This window comes from Triticum aestivum, chromosome 4A (genome assembly GCF_018294505.1).
Source record: "Triticum aestivum cultivar Chinese Spring chromosome 4A, IWGSC CS RefSeq v2.1, whole genome shotgun sequence".
In the NCBI taxonomy this organism is placed as follows: domain Eukaryota; kingdom Viridiplantae; phylum Streptophyta; class Magnoliopsida; order Poales; family Poaceae; genus Triticum; species Triticum aestivum.
This window is the reverse complement of record NC_057803.1, coordinates 148,273,467-148,284,796: the sequence shown is the minus strand read 5'-3', so window position 1 is coordinate 148,284,796 and position 11,330 is coordinate 148,273,467. Positions and strand designations below refer to the sequence as shown.

The following is an 11,330-nucleotide window of genomic DNA, read 5'->3' as shown; positions in this document are numbered from 1 at the left end:
CTTCAGAAGATCCAAGTACTAACTACTGAAGAATGATGCACTAGAGAAGGCGATTAAGAAATGTGAATCAACCTGTGGTTGAGTGGGTTGGGGATATGCCGGCTCAGTCTTTCGGAAGTGCTCGTAGGGATAGGGTGTGCGTGTGTGCGTTCATAGGGGTGAGTGTATGCGCGTGTATATGAGCGCTTGTGTCTGTACTGATGCTAAAAAAAGGCGATTAAGAAATGATATCTCACTGGCTTTCCATAGATAGATATTTTGCGAGATCTGCTAGATACACATCTCAGTTATATTCCAGGTGCAACAACACAACTTCACAAACTTGACTTATTTATTCAAATATTGTACTATAGAGCAACACATCACACTCTTGTGTACGTACTACACGTACAAGTTCACACAAGAAACTCACGTAGTTCCAAAACAAAAGTAGTGCAAGTCAACAGTCATACCAACGCCATAGCTCACGTCATCACACTACTAGCACCACACGAACACGCATCACAGTACACACAATATGATAATACGCTCCCGAGTCAGAGCCACGGGAGACTCCCTGCATCGTCCATGATATCATCGAGCTGCTCCGGCTGGAACATCATCTGAATCTCCGGCGGCAAGGGCAGGGGCGGCGGCGGTGGCGTCTGCAGGCCGCCGTACAGCTGCGTGAGGTGGACGGGGATTTCCTGCACGTCCATCGGAACGCCGGTGATCTGACCGAGCATGCGGAGCTGGGAGTTTTGCTGCTGGAGAAGGCTGTAGAGGCAACGAGCGTCTGCGAAGAGCACACGGTTCTGCTGCTCGACCAGGCTGCATTGCTGCTGCACGAGGGCGGTGGTGACACGCATGGCGTTGTTGTCGATCTCGAGCTGGGCCGCGCGCACGACCAGATTGTCCTCGCGCTGCTGCCTCTTTATGCGAGACCTCTGCGCTGAGAGGCGGTTTGAGGTCTTCCGTTTGCGCTGCCGCTCCTCCTCGGTGACCGCGCCGCCATGGCGTGGTGGCGCCGACGACGCCGCAGCCGGCGGAATCATCTCCATTTGTTGTAGAGTATCACGCAGAAACACACCAGAGTACGTAATTCCCGCTCCTAGAAGTGTACCAGTGTACCAGGAGCGGTGGAGAACGTAGTACTTACTTGCAAGCCGGAGGAAGAAGAAGGTACGGAAACAAGAACGTAGAAGGAAACACACTACTACCACTACTATACTTTGGATGGGGAGAGGGGGGCGGATCAGGAGATCACGTAGAGGAAGTGGAGGAGGACGATGGAGAGCGAGTGCAGGCAGCAGATGTGGATGAGGCTAGGAGGCGGCTGCGGCGGCGTCGACATGGACGGCGCGGGCAGCACTTCCGCCGGAGCTCGAGGGGTGCGAATGGCCTGGTTGATGTTTCTTCTGGGAACGATGGTGTATATATGGTCGCGATGGAGGGGAGCCCCTTCGCCGGTGCGCATACGTAGGCCGCCGGCCAAATTCGCTAGTGCTCTGTGCGTACCAACCAACTCGTAAAAATGTATGGAGACGTCGCTTTTGTTGTTGCGATGTTGGGCTTGCCTCATTGGCGGAGCTGTCAGTGCCGCAGCATGCATGCATTGAATTTTCCAATGGTGCCAACGAAGTACGTACGAAACTTCTATGACCGGACGAATATGAAGGTTCTACTTACATTATCCCCCTGTGATCATTTTTCTAAATGATCTCTATATTTTATTTTGCGGGGGATCGTTAAAATACTTGGTTCATTCGAGGTGTCGTTTGTCTGACCAAAAGGGCACCTCTGTATTTACTTCTTTATGGTGCATCAGGGAGTAGTACAGCGGATCCGGCTTGCCTGCTCCCTCGCCATGCTCCCATCCGTGCTCCCACTTCATCCTACGGCTGTCTTTTTTTCTTTTTTTCTTTTTAATTTAATCATCTCCCCTCTGATTTTAAGGGGGTGGGGCCGGGCCTTATTTTGTTTCAATCAAATCGTGACACATATGCCGGAGCATGGATGGGAGCACGCTGGGGGAGCAGGCAAGTCTTGTCCGTAGTACAGCATGTCGACACGGCGCACAATTTCAGTTTTCTTTTTCTTTTTGCACCGAGATGTCTCCATCGGCGACTTGGCCAATGGAGGTATGGTATGCCAACGAAAATTCACACGAGCATCTGGGAAGCAGCGCAAAGCCAATATCAAACTAAAGCCGTTGCAGACAGTTTATGCTTGAATTCATCGGTTACCACAACACTCTTCTCAAGAAATAAGCGATTCGTCAGATCAACCAATGCATCTACAGCACATACTACTAGGTAGGGAGGAGAGGAGGTCTGAATATTCGACGGCAAAGATGCAAAGACACACAGCCAGCTCTCCTAGTGTTCCCGACCGGGGGAAAACCACATTCCATGGCCATATTCAGACGTCCTGGTCGCTGGCGTCACGAGATAACATTAACAACGATGCCCCCAGCTCTAGTTTTTTACCCCAGCCAAGGGCGATCGATGCAAGCAAGCAATAAATAGTACATGTCGTTTTCGTTGGTAGCTAGGCTGGTAACTAGTATAGTTGGGTTTGCTTCTGCCCGAAGAGAAGGGAATAAACTAGTGCGGCTAGAGGAGAGAACATATATGCATCTGCAGTCCAAGATCCTGCTGGGCTTTGTCGCTTTTGTTGTACTACTTGACTAAACGATCAGTTAGGAGGCGCCAGGTGCTTTTGCTTATGTATGTACACATGTCGATGCCGCGTCGTGCCCTTTGGCGCCTGGTAGCCTTTCTGCTTGTGTGCTAGTGCCAGGCAGAGCTAGCTAAACTAAGTGAACCTTTCGATGCTCAGTACGTATGAACATGCTATTATTATTTTATTTATTTTAAAAGTGGAATATATTAATATCAAGTAGATATCAATTACACCCATCCTTTGCACCTACAAGATGTCTAAAAACATTCAGGATACATACAGCCAAAAAAAAGACCCTGCCACGGTAATCGATCATCCGCAATAGCAACACTCTAACCACCACCAAAGACAACACCCGGACTAGAAAGAAGGTTCTCCAAAAGCAACGCCTCCTAGAAGGAAACAATGCACAAGTGTTGTCGTTGCCCGATCAAAGATCGTAGGTTTTCATCCTCCAGAAAGACTGCGTTCCCAAAACAATGCTTTCAACAAGGTCGCTGCCAGGCACAACCAATAAAGGCCATACCTTGGGTTTTCACCTGAAAACCACGACTCAGTACTCAAAGGAGCACCACCAACAAAGAAGTCCTCCAATGCCGCCACCCCCACTTGCGGAGTCCACTACTAGAAGTCTCGTACCACCAAACTCACAGGAACTCGTGCCTGGTTTGGACGGGAACATATCCCACAACCAAGTCTGGACAACTGCATGTGAAGCAAAGTCTTCATCGTATTCAAGACCCAGCCTCCGTCACTTGCAGTTCCTCCAATCACGCCATGGCATTCCCCGCATATGTTGATCCCTTGGAAATCTTGGTGCAGACATGTCCCGAGGTGTCAACAAAAAACGAAGCTGCGCGATACCCCGGTAAAGCTAGTTATGCTGATGTTGCGGGTGTACTCGACTGGCCCAATCCAATCAAGGTGTCCAAAGAGCGTCATATACGTCAGTCCTTGTTTTCCTTCGAAGGAGAAGTCCGGAGCTCGCCGATGGCGAAATCAAAGAGGACCGATCGCAAGTGGAACGGTGACTTTGCACGAAGGTCACTAGGGCCATGAGGGATGCATCCTCCCCGCTGCTCCAACCCGCTGCCGCGCCCGAGGGCCCACCCATGGCCAGAGATCCACCGCCGCCGATAGCCACCACCGCCGGGAGGCAGAGCAGCAGCCACCGGCCCTTGCTGTCGCAGCTCGCGTCGCCAATTGACCAGAGCTGGCCGTCGTGCCAAGGCACAATCCGCCGTCGTGCTGCCCGTCGCGCAGCAGTCCCCCGGGCCGCCGGCACCGCCGCAAGGCAGAGCCGTCAGACCTAAGCGCCGCCACGCCGCAGCGCCCAACACCAATGCCGTGCCTGACTATGGAGAGGCCTGCTCGTGCAGCCCCCACATGCGTGAGGACGCCAAGGCCTCGCCGCCGCCGGCCCGGACGAGCTTTGCCCGGCTGCGCCTCGTGACGGCGGTGAGGAAGGAGGAGGGAGGAGGGGAAACCAGCGGTGGGATCTGAGATCGCCCTCCCCGTCACCTTGCGGGCGCGACGAGGGAGGGACCGGAAATTTCGGATTGGGAGGATTCCGAACATGCTATTATTATTTTTTGGTTCTTCTTTCAAGAGAAAGCATAGTGGATTTTCCTCATGACCCACCCAACTCTCTTTCTAGTTGCGAGCAGTATCAAAGTTGTTTAGCAAGCTCATATTTTCCAGTTTCCGTCCACTTTAGTTGGTTGCGTGAAAGGAGAGTTGATTTCGATGCACCCACCTTGGTGCCAAATCATCGTTCAACCATTTTACCATCTGGCATCTTTTTTCTTTCTCGAATACGCACTAGTGTGCGTATCATTCTTTAAAGAAGAAGAGGGAAGACTCCCCAAGTTCATATGTACAAATTTTAATTACATGCGGAATTTTTCGACACTACCGCCAAACTTGTGAACCAACTACATCTCGACGTCCCACAATCCTACCTCCATCTCTAATCATACTGTATTCCTCTTCAACAGCCTTGCTTTTTCCCATAGCCTTCCTTCGTCCTTTATCCGCTGCATCAAGTGGGAGCGTGGCGCTGTCATGCCATTGAACACGACGCCATTCCGATGCTTCCAAAGGAGCCACATAGTCAGGAGGCATTTAGCCCTTGTTGACTTCCGATCTGTAGCGGTCGAATCCTACCTGATGCACCACACACTCAACTCCTCATCATTGAGCGTCTCAAATGCCGGCCTACCAGTGATCCTCCCCAACCAATGCCATATTTGCCTTGCGAACATGCAGTCGATTAGCAGGTGCTGGATGGTCTTCTCCTGTTGATTGCACAGTGGCATGTATCCTGATGGGGCAGTCCCCGACGAGCCAAACATTCCGAGGTCCAGCACCGATTCTTGAAAACAAGCCAGGCAAAGAAGCGGCACTGAATGGGTGCCCGTGAGTTCCACATGAATCCCGCTGTCAGAGACACCTCGAGGCCCATGAATCTAGTCACATATGTCAAACGAGCCGAGAATCGGCCATTCTTCTCCCAGCTCCACTTGACAACATCTTCCATGCTCTCCATGACCTGCGGCCAAAACTAAAGGGATTGAAGCAACGCCTCGGCTGTGAGGTCGGGACCAATATTGCTTGCCCAACTGTTGTTGTTGAGTGCCTCCGAGACAAGCTTTGGTTTCTTAATCCTAGGCAGGATCCTTTCATACACCATCGGAGGTAGTCACATATCCGAGAGCCGTTTAACCACCTGTCATCCCAAAACAACGTGGACTTGTCATTGCCCGTCGTCGTGCTTGCTGCCGCTCGAACCAAGGCAAGAGCCTCCGCCGGTACCCTGATCTGGAACTCCGCCCATGGCCTGTCTTTGTCATATCTCTGTAACCATGACCATCAGGCTTGCAACGATTTGTTAAGCCACTACATGTTGGGGATCCCAAGCTCCCTGGTCCACTTTGGTCGACACACCACCTCCTAGGCTACAGAACAATTTCCTCCCCTCGCCTCCTTTTTCCCACAGTAGAGAAATCCATGGCAAATCTTGGCCAATGCCGAGAGAGTCTTCGTTGGCAAATCCAAAGCCAGCACAAAGTGCACAGGGATTGCGCATAATACCAATTGAATAAGAAGTAACCGACCACTCTTCAGAAGCATTGCCGCCTTCCAAAGTGGTAAAGCGTCACTCACCCGGTCCACCAGACTTTGCAGTTGTGTTGTTGTTTGCTTCCTGAGTGTCAACGGTAACCCGACATATTTGCACGGAAACAGGACTATGGGGCACTACAAAGTAGCTGTGACCATCAGCATCTCATCATGTGAGCAACGGATTGGCAACGCCATGCTCTTGTTCATGTTTACCACGAAACCTGATGCCTGATCGAAGAGCTGCAAGATTGCATCACAAGTGCGTGCCTCCAGGTCATTTGGTTTGAAGAATACCACCACATCATCAGCAAACATAGATATCTATTGTCGTAGCCCCTATCTAGGAAGCGGTGCTAGTATCCCTTTCTCTATAATGTACTGGAAGAGGGCTCAGAGGGGTTCCATGCATAGGATGAAGAGCATTGGGGATAGTGGGTCCCCTTACCTGAACCCCAGGCACACCAAAATTGGTGTTCATGCTAGACCTTTTACCATGATTCTCGTACAGGAGGTGGCCAATAATCCACATATCCAAGCAATCCACTTGGATTTGAAACCCAATCTCCGCAACACCTCAAGTAGGAAAGGCCATTGGATGGTGTCAAAAGCTTTGGTGATGCCGAATTTAAGTAGTACCGCCAGGCTCTTCATAGCCTATAGTTGCCTTGCCGTGCACTGCACCGGCACAAAGTTGTCATGGAGCTAGCGGCCATGCATGAACACACTTTTATGGTGTCCCACCGGTCTCGAGAGATCCACTACAAGTCTCCTGGCCAGGATCTTGTCAAAACAATTATCGACCCACTTATCAGGCTAACCGGTCTATAGCATTTTATATCCACCGCCCCCACCATCTTAGGGAGGAGTGACACCAGCACATTATCGCCGCCAAGCCCCTCATGTCCCCTCTATGAAACTACTCGGGTGCCTGCATGAAGTCAACTCTGATGATCTGCCAACAAGTCACATAGAATATACCAATGAGTCCATTGGGGATCGGTGCCTTGTCAAACGACATTGATTTAATGGCCTTCTCCACCTCTTTCGCGGTGAATGGCTCCTCCGGGTGCAAAAGATCCTCGAAAAGAAGATCAAGCATGTCCAGATTAACCGAGGCCACCCTAGGCTCCACTGACCCAAACAAATCTGCATAGTAATCATCCACTTGTAACACCCTCGATGCGACTATATCTCCCACGTGTCGAGGCACGACTTAGAGGCATAATCGCATTGAAGGCATATGTCGCAAGTTAGGCAATCTTCACAACATCCCATGTAATATGAATAATAAAGGGGAGATAACATAGTTGGCTTACACTCGCCACGTCAATCAAGTACATTAATAACATTACATCATCCAAACACTCATGGCCCGACTACGGCGCCAAAATAAAAGAGAACCCAACATGCGACACGGTCCCGATCACCCCCAACTGGGCACCACTACTGATCACCGGGAAAGGAAACATAGTAACATTGAGAGTCTTCGTCGAACTCCCACTTGAGCTCAAACGCGTCTCTTGGAGCGGAATCGTCAGGCCCTGCATCTGGTGTAATAGTAATCTGTGAGCCACAGGGACTCAGCAATCTCGCACCCTCGCGATCAAGACTATTTAAGCTTATAGGTAAGGCAAGGTTAAATATGAGTGGAGCTGCAGCAAGCGACTAGCAAGTATGGGGACTAACTTATTCGCAAAAGAGAGCGAGAAGAGGAGGCAAAGCACGAGCGAGAAACTAGAGAACCACTTGCGCAAACATTACTCCAACACCGTGTCCACTTCCCGGACTCCGCCGAGAAGAGTCCATCACGGTAACACACTCAGTTGATTCATTTTAATTAAGTTAAGGTTCAAGTTATCTACAACCGGACATTAACAAATTCCCATCTGCCCATAACCGCGGGCATGGCTTTCGAAAGTTCAAATCCCTGCAGGGGAGTCCCAACTTAGCCCATGACAAGCTCTCACGGTCAACGAAGGAATAGACCTCCTCCCAAGACGTTCCGATCAGACTCGGTATCTCGGTAATTCAAGACACTTCGACAGGTTAAAACAAGACCAGCAACACCGCCCGAATGTGCCGACAAATCCCGATAGGAGCTGCACATATCTCTTTCTCAGGGCACACTCAGATTGTCCTAGGTACGGGTAGGCCAGCCCAGAGTTGCCCCTGGTGGCCACCGGTAGCTGACAGGTGGACCAACACTCAGAGGAGCACTGGCCCGGGGGGGGTTAAAATAAGATGACCCTTGAGTCTGCAGAACCCAAGGGAAAGAAAAGGCTAGGTGGCAAATGGTAAAACCAAGGTTGGGCATTGCTGGAAAAGCTTTAATCAAGGCGAAATATCAAGGGGTTCCCATTATAACCCAACCGCGTAAGGAACGCAAAATCCGGGAACATAACACCGATATGACGGAAACTAGGGCGGCAAGAGTGGAACAAAACACTAGGCGAGAGGCCGAGCCTTCCACCCTTTACCAAGTATATAGATGCATTAAGATAACATGGCAATATAATGATATCCCAACAAGTAAATAAATGTTCCAACAAGGAACGGCCTCCAATCTTCACCTGCAACTAGCAACGCTATAAGAGGGGCTGAGCAAAGCGGTAACATAGCCAATCAACGGTTTGCTAGGACAATGGTGGGTTAGAGGTTTGACATGGCAATTTGGGAGGCTTGAAAGCAAGTGGTAGGCATCGTAGCATTGGCATAGCAAAAGAGCGAGCAAACTAGCATAGCAAAGATAGTAGTGATTTCGAGGGTATGATCATCTTGCCTGCACAGTTGTCAGAGTTGACTGGATCCTCAAAAGCAAACTCAACGGGCTCCTCGTTAGCGAACTCGTCTCCCGGCTCTACCCAAACAAGACAAACAAGCAACAAGGATACAATCAACCACGTGCAAGACTCAAACAATATGATGCAATGATGATATGCTATGCGGGATGCGATGCGGGATGCAAAATGCAAGATATGACAGGAAATGCATGAACCTGGCCTCAACTTGGAAATCCAAGTGTGCCACTGGAAAGATGAGATGAAATCGCTTGAAAACGATATAAAGAACGCCGGAATCGGAGTTACGGTTTGGAAATGGCAAGCGATTCAAAAATGACACCGGTCTGCGATTTACAGCAAGTAGGCATCTAAATGCAATGAAATGAACATGCTACAGCACCCAAACATGACAACAAAATACATGGCAGGGATGCATACAAGATGCTTAACAAAAGTCTAGCACTGAGCTACGGCCAATTCATCCATTAACAGGTTCAAACAAGCATGGCAAAAATGCATATGACAAACAGATCTCAGACTTAGTGAAATTAACACTTGTCTGGAATTTCAGATCAGGTAGCCCTCTTCGGAGCAACAAAACTACATGCTACAGGATCTGAACATGGCAAAGTAAAGCATGGCATGGAGCTACTCAAAGAGCTTAACAAAAGTCCCTTAGTGACCTTGAGCCAAAAGGGATCAGAAAATACAATTGCAAGCATGTGAACATAGCAAAAACATAATCAGTTTTCAGACTTAGTGAAAACTGACACATGCTGAAATATAACTCAAGTAGGCATGTTTACGAGCTCGATGCACTCACTACGGTGCAAGTCATGGCAAGACAAGCATACATCCATCAAGAAGGCACAAAATGCAAGCTAGACATGGCAAGAACAATAGCATAACATGCACGGATCAACTACAACATCATCGGCAAAATTGCAAACAAGTTGACGATCTGCCCAGATTCACAAAGTAGCAAAAGTAGAGCTCGATTGACTCAAGCTAGGGTGCTCCATAATTGCAAACAAAGACATGGATGGATAGAGCACTACAATATTAACAAAACATCCTTACTGATCATCCTCAAAAGAGGCACGGATCACTAGGAAACAACAAGAACATATGGCATCATGAGATAAACAGCTCCAGGACTTAGTGAAATTACTAAGTCCCTGAAAACAGAATTAGCAAGTGCACCACTTTGCAAGCTTGCACAAGTCACCACACACATCACAAAAATACATGGGTTGCACCTCTGGAAAGATGACAAAACCCTTAACAAAACATATGTAGAACTCACGGGCATATCATGCACACAATAATCATGGCAAAAATGACAAAAGTGCTAAACGGAGTAGCAGATCTGACAATTAACTCAAGTAGCCCTCTTCTAACAGCATTTCGGGCATCAAGATGAGCTCAAATGAAAATGATGCAATGGAATGAAATGATGTACTCTCTGAGATGAACATTTTGATATGCTATATGCATGAATCGGTGCTACAGATGCAAAGTTACGGAGCCGTGAACATGAGCATATGGACTAAGAATTCGGGACTTGGACGAATTTGACCTAGGGTTTTTTGGATCTAGATCTCGCGCATGGAAATCGAGGCGGCCCGAGCACTGTAGACCGGCGGGGAAGGAGCTCGCCGGAGCCGGCGGCGGCGGGGCGGCCGGGCGAGGCGGCGGCCGGGCGAGGCGGCGCGGCGGCGGGGCGCGGCGGGGGGAGGGGCGGCGGGCGGCGCGGCCGGGCCGCGGGGCCTCCGGGCCGGCGGGCCGCGCGGTGGCGGCGGCGGGGGCCACGTGGCGGCGCGAGTGCGGGGGCGGCGGCGGACGTCCGGCGCGGCGGACATGTCCGGCGGCCGAGGGATTAGGGTTTCGGGGGAGAGGAAGATCCGGATTTGGAGGGGTCTTTATAGGCATAGAGGGAGCTAGGAGAGTCCAAATGAGGTGCGGTTTTCGGCCACGCGATCGTGATCGAACGCTCTAGATGATGGAGCAGAGTTAGGTGGGTTTTGGGCCAAATTGGAGGGGTGTTGGGCTGCAACACACACGAGGCCTTTTCGGTCCCTCGGTTAACCGTTGGAGTATCAAACGAAGTCCAAATGATACGAAACTTGACAGGCGGTCTACCGGTAGTAAACCAAGGCCGCTTGGCAAGTCTCGGTCCAATCCGGAAATGTTTAATCCCCACACACGAAAGAAAGCTAGAAATGACCACCGGAGGAGAACGAAGCGCCGGAATGCAAAACGGACAACGGGGAAAATGCTCGAATGCATGAGACGAACACGTATGCAAATGCAATGCACATGATGACATGATATGAGATGCATGACAACGACAACAACACACGGAGACAAAACCCGAACCCGAGGAAATAAATATAACTTAACGCCGGAAACGGCAAGAGTTGGAGTACAAATTGGGAAAGTTACATCCGGGGTGTTACAACACTCCACCACTACGAAAGGATCTCGTCCCGAGATCTAGGACTGAAAGAACGCCGGGTACTCAGAACGGAGGTGATCCTCGCGTTCCCAGGTAGCTTCACGGTCGGAATGGTGTGACCACTTGACTTTGAGAAATTTGATTGACTTGTTGCGAGTCTTGCGTTCAGTCTCTTCAAGAATAGCAACTGGGTGCTCACGATAAGAGAGATCTTCTTGGAGCTCAATGTCCTCGAAGTTGACGGTGCGGTCAGGAGTCTTGAAGCACTTTCGAAGCTGAGAGACATGGAACACGTCATGAACATT

General features: G+C 50.0%; 1 protein-coding gene across 1 annotated transcript; it reads right to left on the bottom strand.

Moving 5' to 3' along the window:
- Positions 1-313: 313 nt before the first annotated feature.
- On the bottom strand, positions 314-1,392 carry LOC123081884 (ocs element-binding factor 1-like). The gene has a single exon (XM_044504397.1). It carries the CDS (start codon positions 1,038-1,040, stop codon positions 537-539), a length of 504 nt encoding a protein of 167 aa, XP_044360332.1. The 5' UTR covers positions 1,041-1,392; the 3' UTR covers positions 314-536.
- Positions 1,393-11,330: the final 9,938 nt, after the last annotated feature.